At 44.4% G+C, this 22,390-nt stretch overlaps 1 protein-coding gene across 36 annotated transcripts in view; it reads left to right on the forward strand.

Moving 5' to 3' along the window:
• TCF7L2 (transcription factor 7 like 2) overlaps positions 1-22,390 on the forward strand; it is a 196,671-nt gene that overhangs the window by 69,039 nt on the left and 105,242 nt on the right. For all 36 annotated transcript variants that reach the window (XM_035724226.1, XM_027595549.2, XM_027595527.2 and 33 more), the window contains one exon: positions 7,322-7,423. In XM_035724226.1, coding sequence (XP_035580119.1) covers positions 7,322-7,423 — 102 coding nt within the window. The remainder of the gene's footprint in view (positions 1-7,321; positions 7,424-22,390) is intronic.

The following is a 22,390-nucleotide window of genomic DNA, read 5'->3' on the forward strand; positions in this document are numbered from 1 at the left end:
TCTAGTAGCATTGGAGGAAAAGAAATAATTTAATGTTTGCCCAGCGACCTTGTGGGGGGTGGGGAGGAGAGCTGATCGGTGCCAGAGAGGAGGATGGTTCATTCACTTGGGCCACTGTGTGATGTTCCCTGCTAGATGCTGGTGTGTGAACGCACCAGTGGTCTGGAGGCCTGCGCACTAGAAGGCCAGCTGCCCCAGGGACCTCAGGCAAGCGGGTCTGGGTTCTACCGGCCTTGGTGGCAACTTCATGCTCCTTTATTTTATAGGATTATAGTGAATGCGGTTTTGAACTCTAAAGTACTCGCTAAATGTGAAGCGATACTGTTACGATCCTTTGGATTTTATGATGAGGAAGAAAAAGGTAGCTGCAAGGATTTCATTTAAAAATCTTGTAGCAACCAACTCCTAGAGATAGAAGGCAGAGCCAATCAGTTGTTTTACACGAGGACCTGATTCCCCTCCATTCCCCCATATTGTGACTTTAAAGGAAACATTCCTAAGTTCCTACTGTGTTTAGTGTCATTAAAAAAAAAAAGGGTGGGGGGAAGTAAAGTCAATCCTAGCTTCTTATTTCATTTTCTTCTGTGGCTTTTTTCCTTCTCCAAGTTCAGAATGTACCCAGCCTTCGAGGTCTTTGGTTTTCTTTCCCTCGGTAACTACAGTATATACTTGCTTATGCTATATCCCAACTAGCCACAGTCACGTGTTCCTAAATTTTCTTTTTCTGGCATTATTTTTATGGGCAAATAATGCCTCTTTAACTAGAGCCTCTATTTTAGGCTCTTATGGGGATTTTTCAAAAGAAACAATTTCTGGGCTATGTTTTAACCTAGAACAAAGCAACCTAATCTCCTGTACCTCCTGCATCTGTGGGAAGATTGCCCAAACTGATTTTGTAGTGGTGGCCATGAGGATCCTGCAGGATTCTGATGACTTCTGGTATCATTTCTATGTTAGGTATATGCGATCCACGCTAGCTTTGGAAACCTGTTGGTACCTGTATGATTCAGAGGGTAGGACAGAATATTAATCACCGCTTCTTATAATTTAACTATTCTGCATATATTGGGTTTCCCTGACCCCCAGGGCAGAATTACTTATTTATAGAAGATGGGCTGAATTTTCCATCTTCCAGTTCTGAGAAACGACGTGGGTTCTGAAAGGAGAGAGAGCCAGATGTGTTCTTTTTTTTTTTTTTTTAGATTTTATTTATTTGTTTGACAGAGAGAGAGGGAGAGAGAGGGAACACAAGCAGGGGGAGTGGGAAAGGGAGAAGCAGGCTCCCCGCTGAGCAAGGAGCCTGATGTGGGGCTCGATCCCAGGATCCCGGGATCATGACCTGAGCCAAAGGCAGATGCTTAATGACTGAGCCACCCAGGCGCCCTGCCACAATGTGTTCTTTAACAGATCTGTGTGGGTGGCTGCATCTTGAGGGTGTGCCTCCCAACGTGAGCCCCTGAAGAAAAGCAAGCGTGCCGTTGGCGATAGACTTGGGCTTCCTGTTGTCTCAGTCATGAAGTTTTTCCCTTTTCCTCTTAGGATGAGTGGCTTCTGGTGGTCCTTTCTTTTTGTAAAGTGGAGTGGTGTGAACATTATCATCGTGCTTTACCCCTTCTGGCTCACACATTTGTGGCGGAGTGGGCATGGCCTATGATGTGGCTGCACAGCTTGGGTAAACGGTCACCTCACGGAGGAGGAAGGACTCATGGGTTTGGATGTGAGGGGCCATGGCTCGTGGTCTCTCAGGTTTGGGTGTTTGGACAAAATAGTGACTTTCTGTTTTATGAGAAACACAACATGAATGACTTTCTGGGTCTTGGGAGTGAGGAAGACTCAGCAGTCATGATCTGTCATGAGGATGGTTTCCAATGACTTTGAATTCTTGAAAAATGGATTTTTCTGGGAAGAAGCATACCTGCTGAGAAAGCTTGGCCTGAAAAGGCTGTTTTGTTGTTGTTGTTTTTGTACTTAGGTCAAGGATGCCTATCTACCAGGCAGGGGACGGGAGCAAGGCCTTCACAGTGTTTAAAATCAGTCCTTTTCTGGGTGATAGGCTTTCAATGGGTCCTCGTTCTCCAGAAGAGGCCAGTTTCATCTCCGTGTAGCAGTCTGTTTAGGCCCCATGGTGGCCCCTGCCTCCCCATCTTGCCGGAGCCCGTGGCCGTTGCCATCTGTTGGGGGTGGGTAGAGTTGGTACGGGGTTCATTCCAACTTCGTGATGTGTGAGAGTGGTACACACCGAAAGGCTCTGGAGAGAGGAGCTTCTGAACCTAGAAAGGTGATTCCCAAAGCACACATGGGGCACATTGCCCATGACCTGCGGCATTTCTGCCTGGTGCTCTTTCCAGATGATTCGATGACATGTGACACGTTGCCAGTGTTTCCTGGGAAGTGGGTGAGAACTTTCGAACACGAGAACCTTTTCCAGTCAGAATTGCTCAGGGCTTTTCAAACTTCCATTTTGGAAAGGCTGGACAGTTATTTCGGTGAGGTTGTGGTCTAGTGGTTAGACCTTGTGACTGGGAGTCATGGCTGGAGAGCTCAGATTCTTTTCCCAGCTCTTCTCCTCAAACTGGAGTCTGCCAGTGACGATTCAGTCCAAAACATTGCTTTTGGGCCACCGAATAATCGCGTTCGGCTGTCTGGATTTTAGGCCCAGCGAAGGAATGTTTCCTGTCTGACATGAAGTCAGATCTTTGCATATTCATTTCCCTAAGCCATGTGTAGCAAACTATGGCTACGGGCTGAAGCTGTCCTGCCACCCCTTTTTGTGTGGCCTTTGAGCTAAAAATGGTTCTTATTATTTTTAAATGGTTGAAAAAAAACCAAGAGAAGACTATTTCCTGACCCAAGATAGTCCTATGGACTCCATCTATCACTATTTATAAATAAAGTTTTATTGGAACATGACCATGAGTACACATACTGCCCATGACTGCTTCTATGTCACCACGGCCGAGCCGTTAGGACCAAGACAGCGTGGGTTGCAAAGCCTAAGATATGTACTCTGGCCCTTTACAGAAAAAGTTTGCCAACCCTGTCCTGAACAAGTAAGGGGACGGACTCCCCTTGCCTGTCCATCTGTGAGGTGGACTGACTGACGGGAAGTACTGCCAAGCTCCTTTGGTATTTTATCAGCGATGTGGAGTTTCCTGGGAACTTTGTCATCAGCATCATCATTGGCCTTTGCGTTGTCCTATTTGTTTAGAATGTTAACTTTTGTACCGAGGCCTCAGCAGCCCTCAGATAGATGCGGGTTCTCCAAGTAGCCCCTCCTCGCCCTCCTTGCTACTGAATGAAGCTGGACCCACGAGGATGGGGGTGCCTTTGTTGGGAGCAGGTTCCCTCAGGTCCATTTGTACCTGGATCCTGGAGGGGTCTTCTGATTCGGAAGATCCCTCCCCCTTTGCCTTACCTTGTCCATTTTTTTTTTTTTTAATTGGGGGAGGTGGGGGAGGAGAAGTTCGAGTTGCATTACCTTTTTCTTTTTTTGCTAACAATTTAACAGGCTTTTAAAGCTCCTTGATTGCATTCAGACCATTGGTTTTGTATATATTTTGAGACTTTGTCCACAGGTCTGAAGCTTAACTTAAGCTCCCTGAGACATATCATAAAATATGATTTGGGGAAAAACCCCAATGGGCCATGAGCAGAACATTAGTATTAAACAAAGGATGAAACACTTAAGCCAAGATGGCCTTATATATTTATTATTATTATTATTATTTATTTATTTTTTTTTGCAAAATGCAAGTTGAGCAGGACTCCATTTCAACAGTTTTCAATGCAGGAATTCCCACGGCTCCCGTTTGATTGCAGTTTGCTGAAAAGTTTAATGTTTTTGTAGGCAATTCATAATTTCCACGTTGAGCGGCCTGAAAGGAAGGGAGCTGGAGCCCAGTGTTGTTTTTATAGTGGGATGGTGGGAACTTTTTTTTTTTCTTCCCCAAAAGGATATAAAACCGAAGTTGGACCAGGGGGAAAATGTGGCATGGCGTTCCAGCCCTTTCATAAATCTGAGATGCCTCCTCCTTCGGGTCTTCCTTGAGGACCCAACAGAATAGAATTTCCCGCTGTTTAGTGTCTCCAGGAAGGAAGAGATTTTCCTCAAGGCTATAATTGTACCTAATTTCCTTTTTCTTCCCTTTATTTATTTATTTTCCTTATTAATAAGGACCAATTGTAGAAGATGAAGGAACCTGGGAAACCCATCACTTTTGGAGGAGGTTAATAACTTCCTTTGAAAAATCCTGACATAATACTTATTTCCCCAGAAGGAACCTCGTCAGCCTGAATGCCAGTTATTTCCAAGGGACGGGCACAGATTTGCGGGGGCCCAGCCATTCTGTGGGATCGAGTTTCACTGGGATGGAGAGTTTGAGGCTGTCACCGTGGAGTCCTTGTAAGCCAGCACGATTGGGGCTGTCTTCCTCCACCATCTGGATTTGGTTAGCTCTCTCTGGGCAGTGGGGCCGAGTCTCATTTCCTCCAACCAGTAATGTTATATAGGCAGTGATCCTGGGCTGCCCTAACATAATTGAAAATTATGTGTATTGTAGGCTTGGAGCGCTGAAATGTAGGCTCATAAAAATAGTGGTGCAGGTAGCCTGCGGAGATTGGATATGGCACACAATGAAGCTTTTATGTAAAATAAGAATTATAAGACTCTGCGTTAATATTGCATTATGGGTATGACAGTTCTCTGGTGGGGTCCTCAGGGCAGGTCTGTCACCTTAAACAAATCCTAAATTTCTGAATTCTATGGAGCCGGGATTTGGATGCGATCAAATCTGTTTTGCAGATGGCCAGAGATGGAAACCTGTCTGTTAATCTAACCCTGCCCACTGAGGGTAGCATGAGGTATAGGTGGGTGGCACTCAGCTTGGCATTTTTCCTCACAGGATTTTATGAGAGGAGAGATGAGTATTGGCAGGTGTCCATTTTGATTGGCCTCAAAGGAGATGATGGTATTGAGTGGTTCTGAGCAATGAGGCTCATCTGTTTATGTGGCAGGTGAGAATGGGAGGCGGTAAGAATGAGATGGGGCGTTATAGGTTCCCATGGCCCACTGGCTTGAGTTATAGGCTGAGGGAGACCATGGAAACATTTATTACAGTGGCTCTCAACTTGGGATGCTACTGTCCCCAAAGAAGATACTTGGAAATGGCTTGATTATATGGCTGACTGAGGCAGGGAGTGGGGTGCCTGCTGGTATTTACTGTCTGGGAGTCCAGAATTCTTAAGTGCTGGGGCAGCCTCGCCCTCATCCCCATCCCAGATAGGACGACCCCCTCAGTTGACTGATGAAAATCCAGAGGTCCACAGAAGCAAAGGGATTTGATGCAAGGTCTTGTGGTGAGTCACCAGAACTAGTAACCAGTTTCCCTCACACAAGAGCCTTCTGGGTAACAGCTCTGAGGTTGTAGAGGTGCTCTCACCTTGTACAGATCTAGGTTGGGAAATTGGCTGTGCACTTTGGCAGGTAGCTTGTGGGCCAGGGTCTTCTAGTTTTAGGCATAACTGTGTTTGGTTTTAATTCGCTGGACAGTTGTATCTTTAAGGAACCCATGGGAAAGCTTGCGTGTGGCTTTTGCCCTTCTATTTCACATGAGATTTGAGCCCACCCTTCCTTCTTTCTGGACTGCCCTTGGCTGTCCTTTTTCTTTCTGTTGAAGTCTTTCTTGACTTAACAAGACCTACTCTGTGCAGCCTTCCCCAGTCTCTACTCAAAAATCCTGTCTTCCTTCTTGGCATTCCCTAGGCACAATTCCCTGAGCCTCTGCCATTTCCACTACATTCTGTCTAGACTTAATCTGAGTGTGAGTTGGTTCCCTCACATGGGGATAAGCTCCCTGAGGGCAGACATCTTCCTATCTCCTTAATCCTTCACAAGAAGGCTATGTACAAAGAGCTTAATTAATATTCATTGAGTAAAATTTCCTGTACAATTTGTATGAAAGCTAGCCATTTATTTCACTTTGGGATCTCTGAAAAGATCAAGATGGCCCCTTATATTCCCTCCGAGCATTAACTGGTGCATTAAACAGGTGGCCTTCAGTGATAGAAAGGCTGATGATGTTCTTATTAAAATCTTAGCATTGTGTCTTCAGTTTTGTTCAGTTGTCTGAAGGTGTCCTGAGTAAAACTGGTGTGATGTTACCCACCAAAGTCAAATGCCTTGGAGTTGCCTATATGTGTGCTAAGTATCTCTGTGACTGGGCAAGCCACCTCACCTCACTTTTCCTTGTTTCTTCAGTAGGGAGTTGAGTCAGTTGATTGTTCAAGTCCTTCTGAAAGCTGATGTATCACTTGTAACAGAAGTAACTTCCTTTCCCTTGTGCCATGTATTTTCCACCTCAGAGAAGAGCAGAGATAGATGTCACTGGCTTATACCTTTAAGTTAATTTCTGTGGTAAACTTGTGCGTATTTAAGAATTTCTCGGGCCTTTTGAGATGGGTGTATAAATTGTACTGTGCCCTGTTTGTACATCTTTTACTGAGAAGTATTTTTTTTCCCAAAGATTTATTTATTTATTTGAGAGAGAGCGTGAGCAAGCAGGGAGAGGGGCAGGGGCGAGAAAGAGAGTCTCAAGCAGACTCCCTGCTGAGTGTGGAGCCCGACTTGGGGCTTGATCTCAAGACCCTGAGATCATGACCTGAGCTGAAATGACGAGTTGGACACTTAACGGACTAAGCCACCCAGGTGCCCTGAGAAATATTTTTGTTTTATAAGCTTTTGGGTTGGATGAGGAGTTCCATCCCAAACTACTGGAGTAGTTTCTACTAAAGGACAGTCACACGTATACTCAATTTTAAAGTGAAGGATGATGGCATTTTAGAAATGAAGGTCACTGAAAGAGAGATCTGGAATTGATGGTCTCCTGGACACCTCTGGCTTGAGACTCCTGTTTGCTTTCTTCCTTTGGAAGGCCTGTGTTCTCTCTCTTCTTGTCTCTCCCACATCTCCACTTTTCCCTCTAAGTGAGACAGGATTAATGAAATCATGTAATCTGGAGCCAGCCTGATGTTTGAATGTAAAGACCAAACTCTGTAGTTGCTAAGAGTGTTGATGTTCTATAAACACACCTACCTGTTGAACATGAGCTCTAAGGGAGAACCTATTGGTATGGCATGATTTTTCTGTTGATGTTGTTGTTACTTGCATGCTTTTACATTTTTTCTGTGTTGTTATTTGCATGTCCTTACTCCTTTTAGTTTCTCCTCTGTGTATCAGGCACCCCAGAAGTTATGTCTTGAGATAGCAGTTTTGCGTTTCTTTTCTAAATTCATTTGCCACGTTCATTTTGTTTCCTCCTTCCAGTATCTCCAGATGAAATGGCCACTGCTTGATGTCCAGGCGGGGACCCTCCAGAGCAGACAAGCCCTCAAGGATGCCCGCTCTCCATCACCGGCACACATTGTTGTAAGTGACCTTACAAAGGCCATTGCTTCCTTTATTGGGGGGAGATGAAGAAAATATTCTTTTGTTGATAACAGGCCTTGTTTATCCGTTTTTCTCTCTTTAAAAATATATATTTTTGGAATAGTCTTGGATATGGTTTATATCTAGAAGATAATTTGTGTTCTGCTATTAGACCTCAGTGATTGTTACCCACCCGGAAATTTTCCAGATCTTCCCACCACCCCTTCCTCCTGGTGTTGGGTTAGTCTAGTCTTGTGGTTTCCAGTTAGTGGGGCACTATCACCATGGTTTGGGGGAGACTGGAAATGGTGCCAAAGCAGTTTAAAAAACACAACCCCCAGATCCTTTTCTGAAAAACTCATTTAGTGGAGGTGAGTTGCAGAAGAGGGAATTAGAAAATTCAAAAGGGAAGCGCTGGATTTGAGACTTTCCAATCCCCTCCCACTCCGATTTATCTTAATTGTTGGAAAGTAACATTCTACATTAGCATCAGCAAATTTTATCTGGGCTGGTTGATTGCAAACGGAGAGTAGAAATGAATTTAGAAAGGCTTAGGTTAAACTTAATCTGTACATCCGTGGCTTTGAGAGCCTGTGGGTTTAACATATGAAACATTTGTTTTAGTAGTGAGAGACTACAACATAAAGTGTGTGTCTACATATATTTTTAATGTACTTTTGGATTTTGTAGGCTCTGAAAGTGGAATTTATAAATTAACCTCTTGAGAAGGTGGCTCAGCCTTATTAGAATATTCTCTTCCATCTGTTTATATCATGAGCTGGACTTCCTACTTTGGAAATAATTAATGGAAGACACATTTTTATAACGAATCTGTGACAGGTAGAATTATGCAAAGCATGAAATAATTCATGTATTTTTTATTTAAGTAACACAAAATGTTACCCATTAATATATTTTGCCTCGATGTTACTTGTAATTTCTAAAAATGGCAAAATGATTTTCTTAAGTAGAAAAATCTTAAGACGCATTGTGTCAGATTTCAGGCTAACTGCCTCCTTACTTTGTAGCTTGCTATAATTGAGTATATATTTAATGAATTATGCCTCTGTTATATGAATATTAAATATATATGTATGTGTATATTATTACAAAGTGATTTATTTCCGTTAAACCACATCTTGAGTCCTCGTGTGTGAAAATGTTCTACAAATTCTTATGTTATAAATGAGGCACGTAGCAAGGTTGACATTTTTCCAGAAGCTTCCTCCTTCCTCCAGCCCCACAGTAACATGGATGCTCATAATTACACATGCTCCTGTAGTGTCAAGATTTCAGGGCTGGAAGTGACCTTAGATCATCTCGGCCCAACCTGCTCTCAGAAAAGGAAACAGGCCCAGAGATGCCCTAAGTGAATTGCCCAATGTCACACGCTGAGTTAGTGGCCAGAGCGAGGACGGGACCCAGTTCTCGGCTCCTCTTCCGGGGCCTCGTGGCATGTTCCTTCCTAAGGGAGTAGAAAGTAACTTTTCTGTGGCTGGTTCTGTTCTGTGAACTATAAATTGGGTCATCATCAGGGGTAGTGTCATAGGCGGCAGGATGTTGTTGGTTTGGGGTTCTGATGCAGGTTTCTCTGAGAAACGTGAATGCCCTATAAAAACCATTTTAGCCATATACAAAGATTTTTAAAAAGTGTGAGAGTTACAGTGTCCTAGAGGGTAAAACGAGGAAGCATGTCCTTTTCACTTTTCCTGCCTCCCTGCATTTCCCATTATGTGTCTAGGCTTTGAAATTTATTTCTCTGCTTTTGGAAATGCTTGGCAGGGCTGCCACATTTTCTTTTTCTTTTTTTTTTTTTAAGCTACAGAGAAAGGACATTATCTTTAAAATCTCTTGGAGGCTTTTTTTCTCTTTGAGTGGAGAGAAGGTGCCGTTCTTAGAAGTGGTTCAGAGTGGGCATGGCCCCTCGTGGGTGCAGATGGAGGTTGCAAGCCCGCTCCGGTGACCGTCGCCCGAGGGTGAGAGTGGGGCTTACCCACTCAGAGAGAGCTCCAGATAGCCCACAGGACCAGTGGTCCCAGTGTATACCCTAAGTACTTCTTTTCATGTGTAGAAAGGAACAATCTGAGGAGATGGGAAGGAAGATGTTTTATCCAGATCCAGTGTAGATTTTATTAGCAAGGGGAGCGCAGGGGGACTTCAGTTCCTTCAAACTCTGCTGTCTAGGAGGCGTGTTTTCCAACACTTTGGAGCACTCGCCACACTTCAGATGGAGACCCTTGTCCCAAGGAACCACAACCAGCTGCCTCAACTTTTGTGCTTTCCGCTGTGCTCCTGGGGCCTAGGGAGTGGCCGCTGCATAGAGGTTCTAGGCTGTGGAGGAGGGTGGGCTCTGAGAACGGGACAGAGGAGAAAAAGCCATCAGCTGGGCTAAAAGGAAAGCAAATTTGTGACGTACTTAATGCTGTGACAACTGAATGGTGTCTTTGGTTGTACGGATTAGCCCCGTAATTGTGCATTTTGGCGGTCTTCACCTGACACTAAGGGGTGAGGAGGGGGTGCTGGAGTGGGAGGGGTTGGCAGAGGGACATGGGCAGGTCGGGTGGAAGAAAGGCTGTGATGGTTGACCTCTGCACCCATCCAGTGGTCACATACGGTTTTGGGAACAGAGGAGCCCTACACCTTGGGACTATGAATAGGGCAATGAGCCAACTACAGTCAGTTTGGCAGGCACAGCGTGTTTGTATTTATAAAGGGCGCATCCTGGATGAGGGCTGAGGTATCATTTGGGTCTGTGTATAGTTCAGCCTTGGCCCAAAGAGTCTGGGTTGTGTTCAGCTCTGCTGGCGGATGGCTAACTCTGCTCCAGATCCTGGGCTCTTCCTCTCGTTTTGTTTTTCATTCTCTTAAAGAAAACGTTGTCACATCACAGTGTTTCATCAGACATGTTTCAAAATAATTGTCTAAGGATTGCTTCCTAATTTCTCCGAAATTTGGGTTTATTGTAATTTCTGGACCAAGTTATTTCATAATTATTTCTAATGTTGTCTTTTGAAACTCAAGAAGTGTTCAGTGTTTGTTAGTAATCATTAGAGACTATCAGTATCACCGGTTGCTAAGAAAATAACTTTCTCTAGTACCCATTTGGGGCAGAAATTTTCACATGGGAATTGAAACTAAAGCTTTTTGTCAGAAGATTTTAACCTAGATTTTTTTTTCATGTGGTACATGGGTTACCACATTATAAAAAAGTAGACGTGTAGAATAAATATATTTTTTAAGAGATTTTATTTATTTATTTGACAGAGAGAGACACAGTGAGAGAGGGAACACAAGCAGGGGGAGTGGGAGAGGGAGAAGCAGGCTTCCCGCTGAGCAGGGAGCCCGATGCGGGGCTCGATCCCAGGACCCTGGGACCATGACCTGAGCAGAAGGCAGACGCTCAATGACTGAGCCACCCAGGCGCCCCAAGAATAAATATCTTTGACAAGTAGAGTTCAGTTGATCAAATAATATTTAAATTAAGAAGCAATCCCCACAAATTTTAGTTACTGTAACTGATACTGCGTCTTGTTTATTATAATCCAGCAGTTCCCAATCTGTGTTCAGAAGAGAGAGGAAATTATTCCCCAAGATGCTGTCTTGAATTTTTTTTTTTTTGGCCAGCCAGAAAATAGGAATTTACACTAGAGATCCATCTCTCCCTCCCTCTCCTTTGCTTTCCCTCTCTCCTTTCTTCCCTCCCCACACCCCTGAGAAATTCAGGTTCCAGGACCCTCTCCTCTTCCTGGCCTCTGCAGGCCCATTTTTGGATTCACACGACTAGCTCCTAGTTCATTCTCTGTGGTGTTTTAAATTTATATTGCTGGGACACCTGGGTGGCTCAGGTGCTTAAGCGTCTGCCTTCAGCTCAGGTCATGATCCCAGGGTCCTGGGATCGAGTCCCACATCGGGCTCCTTGCTTGGCAGAGAGCCTGCTTCTCCCTCTACCTGCTCTGCCTGCCGCTCCCCCTGCTTGTGCTTTCTCTCTCTGACAAAAAAATAAATAAAATATTTAAATTTATATTGCTAATTCTTTGCGCTCCCTCCCCCCATGAGGGCCACGCAGCGGGGTTGTGCTAAGTGGTGGTACTTGAGTGTTGGCCCGCTCGCCTCAGGCAGTCCATAAGCTGTGGGGTTAGGAGCCGCCCCCGCCGGACACCACCCCCGGTGTCCTTGCTATACAAAGACTTTCATTTAATTTCCTTTGTACCCAGCAAAAAAAGATTCTGTACCAAAAATGGTGGTATTTTGGTATAGTGTGTATCTTACAAGATGGCACAAGGCTTCAAAATTTCCTACCACTTTATCTTGGGGGCTTCCTTTTGAAGTCGATGTGGAATTTTACCTTGGGCTGAATTTCTAGTCGTTCCCGGTCTTGTGCGTTTTGTTGTGTAATGAGCATTGAGGTATGGGATAAGAAAGCAGTCTGCATCCCGAGGAGCAAAGCCGGCCAGACTGTGGTGGTGTACTTTTTGTTGTTGTTGTTATTGCTTAAATGCTGAAAGAGGGCAGAAAACTTATGAAATGCAGCGTGATGGGAAAGCTGCAGGCAGGGTCTCTGCTGGCTTGCGTTGAGCATTTTCAAGTAAGTTCAGAGGGCATGGTGAAACTTTTGCTTTTTGTGTCTGAAGAGTTTGGGGGAAGGGGCACCTATTCATAGTTAATAAGAAAAACTGCTTTGAGAGCATCCTGTTGGTTTTTAAATACATGTGGATGTTTCGATGGATTATTTGGTGTGGCCTGTATTCTCATCTGCTCGGCTGGGTGCTTGTGTGCTGGGAGGTTCTGTGCTAGGTGCTGAGGCCCAGCAAGATCATCGCAGCCCCCACCTGTGCCAGGTGCCCGGGGGAATAGAGGTCCTGTGACGGTGTGACAGGGACATGAGATTTCCACTGAGAAGTTGGTGAGGGTTCCAGGCTGGGACAACCCCCTGAGGAATTGGCATTTAAAATGAGACGTTCAGGGATCAAGTAGAGTTAGCCAGATCAGGGGATGAGAGAAGGAAGGGGTAGGAGATGGGAGGACATTCCAGGCAGAAGGAAAACCAGGTATGAAGTTCCTAAAAGGAAGAAGACCTTGGCTGTGGGAGAAGCGGAAAGTCAGCTGTTATGATGGCTGCAGGTCCTGAGGGATGAGGGAGAGTGGCCTCGGGTAGGATATGGTGAGAATTTGGTGTTTGGTTCTAACCATCGGGACAAGTCCATGAGTGGTTTGGCTTGTGTTAAACTGCTGGCTGTGGGGATTATGGTGAGGTGGACAGATTTGGAGGGATCATCAGCAGAATTTGCCAGTGGGTCACACGTTGGCATTGAGGGAGAAAGAAGAGTCAAAGGTAGGTGGGTGGGCATGCCACTCACTGAATGGAGCAAGTTTGGGGTGGGAGAATTGTATTTTTATTTTTTTTTTAATCCCAGCTTTATTAGGATGTGACTGACACATAACTTTGTATTAGGATGTAACCGACATATAACATTGTATGAGTTTAAGGTGTCCAGTGTGTTGATTTGAGACACTTCTATATTGGAACATTACCGTCCTAGGGTTAGCTAATATCACATGATTGCTATTTCTTTTTTGTCATGAGAACATGTAAGATTGATTCTCTAGGCAATTCAGGTATATAATGATAATCACCATACTGTACCTTAGATCCCCAGAACTTACTCACTTTGTAACTGGAAATTTGTACTCTCTGACCGATGTCTCCCCATGTCCGCCACCTCCCAGCCCCTGGTAACCACCACTTTACTGTGTTTCTGTAAGTTTAGCTTTTTCTTAGATTCCACATGTAAGTCATAGCATCTAGTATTTGTCTTTGTCTGACTTATTTCACTTAGCATAATAACTTCAGGGTCCATCCATGTTGTCACAAATGGCAGGATTTCCTTTTTTCTTAAGGCCCAATAATATTCCATTGTGTGTGTGTGTGTGTGTGTGTGTGTGTGTGTGTGTGTGTGTGTGTGTGTGTGTATGCCACTTTAAAAAATCCATTTATCTGTTGATGGACACCTAGGTTGTTTCAGTGTCTTGGCTATTGTGAATAATGCTGCAATGAACATGGGAGTGTAAATATCTCTTTGAGGTCCTGCTTTCATTTCTTTTGGATATCTACCCAGAAGCAGAATTGCTAGATCAAAGGGTAGTTCCATTTTTAATTTTTTGAGGAATCTCAGTACTGTTTTCTATAGTAGCTCTACCAAATTCCATCCCCACCAACAGTTCACGGGGTCGCTTTTTTTTCCCACATTTTCACCAGCACTTGTCATCTCTTGTCTTTTGACAATAGCCTTTCTGACAGGTGTGAGGTGGTATCTCCTTGTGCATTTCCCTGATGATTAGTGATGTTGAACAGCTTTTCATGTACCTGTTAGTATATTTCATTTACCGTCTTTGGAAGAATGTCTTCAGTTCAGGAGTTGCCTTTTTAGAGAGATTCAGCTCCTTGGTTTCATGACCCCCACAGCAGTATGAAATGGGAACAATCCAAACTTTTAATTAGTCCCTGGAAAGTAACGTCAACGATCTGTTAAATTTAAATTTATTTAGAATATATTTAGGGTAGGGTAGAGAATTCTCCCTTCTCCCAAATTGAGGTAAGTAGCTTTTATTGGTCTCTCTCTTGACCTTGTATTTACCACTGATCAATCATGGATTCATTCCCTGATCCCCCAAATATTTAGTGGTTGCTTACTGTGTGGGAAAAAGTGTTCTAGACCCTGGGAGAGAGTGGAGTCGATGACAAAGGATTATAACAATAGCAAATCAGCCAGCAACACGTCCTACGTGCCAGGCATTGTTCTAGGTGCTTTGCTGATATTCTGTGGCCCCTATTTCACGGAGGAGGAAGTGGGGGTGGTTAAGTGCCTAGTTGTGGGAGTCAGGATGTGAGACAGGGCAGCCAGAACCTGCCATCCTCCCAGCCCCTGACCACAATGATGGTGGGGCAAGATGAACAAAGAGGCACAGTGTGGTATACCCAGAGCTGCCCGGGGCGGGGGGGTACACCAGGAGCCAGACAGGGCGGGCATGGCTCAAGGAGAATCCACTGGTGCCACTGGACAGTGGGACATGAGGTTGCCTAGGGTTTGGTTTCTGGGTGCCGTTGACGTGGGCAGAGGGGGTTGCTGACACATGTGGGCAGGGAGGGTGTGCTGCCCCGGGGCAGGCAAGCTCTGGCTGATATGAGGGTATGAACTGGTGCTGGTTTCCGAAAAGCTTTTCCCTGTGCACCATCTCCACTCCCTCCATTGCGTATATACTTTCCCTTTGGTTTGTCTTTTTCCCCATTTATCTGTGACTCAGCCAGACTTTCTAGAATACTTGGCATGCGTTTCCTAGCAGCGGCTGAGTCAGAGCTTTCCCATTTCACAGACGGAAACTGTGGTAAGGGTGTATATTGTGTCTGAGGATCTGGAGCGAGCCTGTGAGCACTGCAAAAATACGGTTGTTTTTGTAAGGAGAGCTGTGAGTGTTTAATATTGAGGAGTAGGCCACTGGGTTATCTTTTTTCAGGGAAGAAGTGGTGGATAGGATCAGTCGTGCTCTGAGGAGAGAGTGGAGTAATTCAGCCCAGTCTCTAGTTAAAAGTCCAAGCTTCCTTCTGTCTTTCCAGAAAAGACTCTATGGTGAGGAATTCTGAAGTTCTTGAGGTTTGAGTTGATGGTGTGGCAGCTGAGCACCGTGGCAATGGAAAGTATTCTACCCGGGAGGATTGTGTAAGCTTGGTTGTATCCCCTTCAGATTAGAATCATGGAAAGTTTCACAACCTGCCATCACATGTCCTGTCACCCACTGCTGTCCCTTCTATTGTTGGATCACTGTCCAGAAGGGGTCTGTTGGCCACAGTGTTCCTGAACACAGAGATGGGGCATCCGTCTCCTGGTGTAGACCATTTCCTTTGGGGTCACCATGGGCTCTTAGAGTTCTGACTTTCTGTTGTGCCGAAGGGTCTCCCCTTGAAATGTCCACTCTAGGAGGTGTGTTTCGACGTCCTGTTCTGCTCATGCTTCTGGTTACTGATCTTGGAAATTTGAAGGTGGCTCTTGTACATTCTTCCTTCATCACCAAGTCTTCTGTTCAAGATGTCCTCCATTGTAATTCACATCTTCAGTGACTGATCCTTAACTATTTAAGGCTGGGAATTGCAACCTTTCTAGTAAAACAAAACAAAACAAAACAAAACAAAAACCTTACCCCTAAAGCCAGTGAAATTAATGCTTAGATGCCGCTTTCCTCATTCATAAAATTTGTGTTCATTATAGGCAGTTTGGAAACTGGCCCATTATCTTGCCGCTCAGAGATTACATTATGAATAAACTGGCATATTTGGTATATTTACTCCTAAGACTTTTTCCTGAGTGCATTAATATTTATACTTAACATTCTTGAGCTTATAGTAGTGCTCAATATTTGCGGCCTTTTATTTATTTAAAAGGAAAATTGCTGTAATGAATAAGCAGTTCCCCATATCATTAAAATTCTTAAGGATTTTAAATGATCACAGAGCAGCCCGTTAATATGCTCGTACACCCATTTGCTTAATCAGTGCCACATTGTTGGGCCTTTAGAATATCCTGTGCCTTTTTCTTCTGCTATTCTAAATAATCCTGTGATGAACATCTTTGCCCGTAAATCTTTGCACCATCCTCACCCACGCCCCGTTCCTTTATTATTTCTTAGGACAGATTCTTAGGAAGACAAGTAAAAGAGAACAAAATCTTTAAAAATTTCTTGATATATAGCCACAAATATTTTCCTGAAAGGTTTCAATTTTTACAATTATCAGCATGTGTGAAAGTTAGATTTACCATGATTAGAGTGATTTTAACATCTCCGGGGAATTTAACAAAAGAAAAAGTTCAGGCTTTCATGGAAGAATGTTACCTGTACACCACTGAGCTCCAGAAAAGAGACCCACCCAACGCCATTCACTTTGGTTTTCCCAAGACCTTTCACCTTCAAAACAGGCCAAAAAAAAAAAAAAAAAGATTGCTTCTTAAATGGTTGGAGGCTTTAAAGTCAACTGACACTGTCACGGTTGTATAGAATTGGGTATATTCATTTTTGATAGCTCACACTGTAGCCTTTTATTTTTTTATTTTTTTTCCAATTAACTATCCAAATAACAAACGGAGACCCATCTGTACCTGTATAATTCTACCTCATTCTTTTTTAAACTGCTGCACGGTATTCTATATTATATGCATATCACTGGTTAATCAGTTTGTCAATTGATGAACAATTACATTTTCAGTTAAGTATTCTTTTTTTTTTTTTAAGGTTTTATTTATGCATTTGAGAGAGGGAGAGAACACAAACGGGGGGAGAGGGAGAAGCAGACTCCCAGCTGAGCTGGGAACCCGACATGAGGCTCGATCCCAGGCCCTGGAGATCATGACCTGAGCCGAAGGCAGACGCTTAACCATCTGAGCCTCCCAGGCGCCCCCCACAGTGTAACCTTTCAGATGCACCTTATTAGTCCCCTGAATCTACGTAGTACATTTAGGGCTATTTTAGAGGTCTTGGAGTATACTTTTTATAACCTCAAATAACGGTACAGTTCTTTTGTTTGTTTTTCTTTTGTTGTTGTTGTTGTTGTTTTTTAAGTTTTAGTAGCTCTTTTTTTAATGGCATATTATCGGGCAGCTAGTTAATGAAGCATTTGATGCTGTGTGTGAGCTCCGTCAAGAATACGACTGGGGCCACCTGGCTGGCTCAATCAGTAGAGCATGGGACTCTTGATCTCAGGGTTGTGAGTTTGAGCCCCCACGTTGGGTGTAGAGATTACTTACAAATAAAATCTTTAAAAACAAAAACAACAACAAAAAAGGGAATAAACTTCTGGATTGTGTCTCTGGGAAAACACACCTACTTGTCAAAGATGTTATTTATTGCTGTGTTTAAGATCACAGTGAGCGCAAGGCTGGCAGCCTCCCTGGTCATCCTTGACCATTTCTCAATGCTGTGTCTTGTGGTTGGGGGAAAAGTCTTTGGCAGCTCCGGGCTCGCATTTTCTGACATTTGTCTCACCGAGTGTTAATAAGGTTACTGGAAAAGAGGTTTAGGGGAAGCACTGGTTATGCACAGTCAGCGAGCTTCTTTAGGGCAGGATCTTGAGTCCTCTGGATGTTTGGACACTCGGGGCAGTTCCTAATGCTTGCCCGACCCCAGGATGCCTCTCGGCATCTTTACAGACAGGACTGGAGCAGACCCGGGAAAGTTGTTTTAGTTTCAGCACCTGCTCTGTTTACCAAGCGTGGGAGCCTGTTTTAAATCAACATGGATCTACTTAGAGTTCAACTCATGGTTTTAGCCTATGTTTATCTTTCCAGTAAATAAAACAAAAGTATTCACTTGGCACCCATCCTATCCTGCTTACTTCCCTTGCTGATTAGCTCTATGTACGGGGCTTGTGCCTCCAACCAGATTGTAAGTTTCTTGAAGCCAAGGAGCCCCACGGTTTCTTTCTTTCCATGTGTTTTTTTTTTTTTTTCCCCCGCCCCTCCTACTGTGGTGCTTTGTTAATTAAGCAGAAAACCAGTTTCTGGTGAGGCACATGAGTTGATTTCGTCCGGAATGAGCGTGACTTCATTGTTATCTTAGTGTGTTCAGACTCATCCTGGTTAGCACGAGAGCTTATCCACGTGTGTACTTTCTACCTGATGTGGTAGCATGTTTTGGAGAAGCATAATTTTGGGTTATGACATTGTGCATGGTTTGCCAGTAACTTGATAATCCACCCTTATACATTCCAGCTTGCAGTGGAGCGTGTCAAATTGCCACAGTGGCATTTATGTGGAACATGGTTAACACAGAAGCTCCAGAAGGTCAGGCTTGTAGGGTTTCTATCTCTTTCCAATCTTGATTTAAACTGACTGTTCTTTAGGAATCTTGACATGGCGTGCCTGAACTTTTTAAGAGAGTGTCCAATTGGGAAATCCAGGGCTTGATCATTTATTGTAGGAAATGGGTATTTTCAGCAATGATGTTGTGGGGTACGTGGAGTGATTTTGGGATTGGCTTGTTAGTGGCTTGCAGGCCCGAATTTCATCTCTTAATAAATTAATATAGAGGGAGAAAACACCTGGATTTCAGAATTGGCCCTTGGAGGATACTGGGAATAAGTGGGGCGGGGGGTGGATCCTAGAGGGGTCGGGCTGGGCAAGTTTATTGTTAGATTCGTTTTGCATAGAAGGATGTGAAAGTCCAGTGAGTTAGCTGAGTTGCCCAGGGTTCCATGGGTAGGAGTGGCCATATTCAGACAGTTAATCCAGGTCCTTGCTCCAGCCCCAGGCTCTACCCTAAGTGCCAGATTCACCCTCCATTTGGATGCCAAATAGACAGGGGAAAATTAGCACATCCAGAATCCAACTCTTTATTTCCACCCCTGCCCGACCATCAAACCTGTTGTTCTCTGTGTTCAACATTGCAGTAAAGATGAAAAACATCCGCCAATTGTGTAGGCCCCAAACCTTGACTCCTCTTTTGCTTTCACCCCCCACATTCTACCCATTGGTCTGTCCTGTGGGCTCATAATCCATGTGCATACTGTATCATAGCTTTGCCCTCAAAGTATTGTGGAATCCAACCCCTTTTCACCACCTCCGCCGTCATCAACCGCAGTGACCATGTGGCTCACTTGGTTGTTGATGGAGCGTCTGCCCTGGCCTCCCCCCACTTCCTACCTTTGTGACATCCCCTGTTCTGTCCTTGGTCCCTGTGCTTCGTTCCATATCTGAGGTGGCCTTTTAAATCCTTGGACAGATCACATCACATACCTTGACTGAGAATCTGGAGGATACGTTTTGTCTTTAGAAGGAGACCCAGAGCAGCTATGAGCAGGCACTTGGTCCTGTCACCCCACTGAAAGGTGGGACTTTGAGATTCAAGGGCTCAGAATGATGAGTATATAAAGCAGTTGGGCCCGGGCACTGGGCATGCTCGGAGTATTGTGTTGGCTGGAGGAGAGAGGGCCAGGGGGCAGTAGGAGGGCACATAGTCTGAGTGAGGCCCCCCTCACCAGTGCTATGCTAGTGCAGCAGGATGTGGCAGATGTCTGGGTCTCTCCCCCTGCATCCCCAACTCCAGGCAGGACCCAAACGCCTCCCAACTATACTGCATCTGAGCCTTGCCCTTCTCCAACCAAAAGCGTGCAGTCTGTCCAGCTGTATCTTGTCTGCATTTAGAAGCTTGTGAAGAAGTCTGGGTGGTATGATGCAATCTATTCCAGCCAGAGCCTGCTTAGTGGGTGGATCGAGGCAGTGATTAAGTGCATCACTGAGGCTTGTTTAATAGGCTTGGATGAGATGGGGTCACCATGTATCCAAGTGCAGTGGGGCAAAAGCATCTTGTTCTCCCTGCTCCAAGGGTGTGGGTTGCCTGTTGGCCGTTTGTCTCACAAGGACATGGTCTATGTAGCTCGGGTGCTGGGGTGAGGAAAGTAGCAAATGTTTGCAAAGGCTAGAGAAGGAAGGAAGGCAGGCCGCGTCACAGGCCTTGGGACTAGACCATTTCATGGCCTCCAGAGACCACGTAGGGTGGGGGGGGGGGGTGCCCATTCTCAGGGCCTGTCTTTGGACCACACCTTCTAAAGTTAGGCCTGACTCGACACATGTAGGATTCTGAGATGTGTTTTCCCAGTCCTTTCAGACTCAGAGAAGCCAGCCTTGATGTGTGGAGATAGAACATATAAATCCAAAAGAAGTGTCACAGTAACAGAGTGGGGACCGTAGCTTGGCAGAAGGGCTCCCGGGAGAACCTTTGGGATGATTCAGTTGAAACTCAGGAAAAAAATATTTTTTTGGAAAGAGGTAGCAGCCCCCTTTAGCCAAAGCCTATAAATGAAGGAATGTCAGAAATCCAGAATTGCAATGATCAAGGCAAGGCATTGTCAAAGATCAAACTGGTAAGTTTGACTGGTAGAAACCATTTCCATTTTTAGAATCTAGCCAGGCATCTCTCTTCCATTCTTCCTCAAGCCCCTTCCCATTCCCACTTTTATGAAGCACTTGATTCATACAATCTTTATTATCCTTTCTTCTTAAACAATCCAGTTGTTTGCAGGTACTGAGAATAATGCCTATGCACCGACTTTTTCCAGGATAAGAAACCAAATGTTGAAAAATGGAGTAGGGTTCTGAACATGGCATCTATTTCTGCATCACTGTTTGCTGCCAACAGCACCCTCCCCCATCCCCTCAACTACAGGGAACTAACCTTCCCTACTCTCTTGATCCGTGTAGACATGTGATGGGGCAGAAGGGAAGGCATGTTATTTAAGCAAAGATACTTAGGCTTCTTCACTAGGCAGAGAGGGTATAAATCTGTGACTCTTTGCAACTGCCCTCACACATACGCATGCACGTATGCTCACGTGCACACATGAGCACACACACTGGCGTGGGCGCACACACACACACACACACACACACACACACGCCAAATGGAGGGTGCTCATTTGCAGAAGATTAAGATGGTGTGGAAGGAGTGTCTCCATGATACCATTTAATTCTGTGTAGCCAGCTCCAGTCTTGGATTATCCAGTTAGGAAGCCAATTAGTCTGAGATGTTTTCTGTCACTTACAACCCAAGGAATTTTAACTAATACAGTTTTCAAAGCCCCGGGCTTATAATAAAAACATTGTTTCTTCTTTTGAGTTTTTAATTCTTTTGAATTAGAAGTGCTGGAGCATGAACTGGTTCTTCTGCTACTGTGTAAAGAGGGACAAATGTAGATGGGACCCACTTTCCTTCTTCAGGAATGGGTTGATTTGTACTGATCTTGAAAGTTGCTTTAAGAGGGAGACGTAGTCTCCATGATTTTCTCCCACAAACAATTTCTAGAGAGAGAGGCTTGTATGGGGGGAGAAAAAGCAGTTTCCATGGTTTGCTCCTGTGGTCACGGGGCAATTTTGAAAATGAACTTAAGGTATTTTCATAAAATTCCTGTTTTCATATTTTTAGTTTCTCAGAGACATACTCTGCCGAAAGCTTTTATTTCTTCTGTTCCTGGGGACAATTAAGGAATAAGCAGTTAATTAATAGTATTAAGCACTGCTCTTTTTGTTGAAAAATGTGATAATAACCCACAATAAATAAGGAGGTGCCGCTGTAACCTCAGTGATCTCCTCTACTTATTAACACTTACTTATATGATTTTGGAAGCACTACTTTCTTATCATGGATAATTGGTGGCAAGCTGAGCATACAGGTGTTTATTTCTGTGTGATTTATTGATTATTACCACTTTACTATTTGGTGAAGGGTCTACCCATTTTCCTTAAAATACCTGTAAGCTGTGAAAAGATCCTGTAACTCCCAAAGTCTAAAACTATTGTTCCAAAGACTCTGAGCAGAGTGTAGTGTTTGCACCTAGACTGTAGGCTGGGTGGGGTCTGCTCGGAGCATTGTGTTGAGAGAGATTCTGACGCCTTCTATGTCAGGGCTCCAGGAAAAACAATGCATTAATGGATTAATATCTGTCAGGGATGAAGAAGGATAGATAATAGTGGTTTCACAGACGTCATTTCTGCTTTAGGCAGTCACCTTTTTTGGGGGGAAAGTGTCAGAAATCAAGCCCTCTATTGGATCTATCAGAGCCCAGGGAAATGTCCATTAAGATGTCACGGTGAAGGAAATTCTTGTGACTCACCACTTAAAAACCAGTTCTAAAAGAAGTGGGAAGTGGGAAAGAGGAACATTTTTCGTCAGAACCAGGAATGAGAATGTGTCCAAGCAAATGAAGCTAGGCTTATGAGGAGCTGGTGTGGCTTACCTGTGTTGATTGGTTCCACCAAGTTCCTGCCATGGCTGGGATGCCTCCTTGCTGTCCCTGATTGATAGGTGTTGCAGGACATGCCAGGGACCAAGCGTGACACACAGATTCAGCCCGTGTTTTGTGCATCACATCTGTGAAAGTTTGCAGGGTACATAGTCCTGTTTTTGACAGTACGAAAAGAAGGACTCCAC

The sequence above is a fragment of the Zalophus californianus genome, chromosome 15 (genome assembly GCF_009762305.2).
Source record: "Zalophus californianus isolate mZalCal1 chromosome 15, mZalCal1.pri.v2, whole genome shotgun sequence".
Lineage (NCBI taxonomy): Eukaryota > Metazoa > Chordata > Mammalia > Carnivora > Otariidae > Zalophus > Zalophus californianus.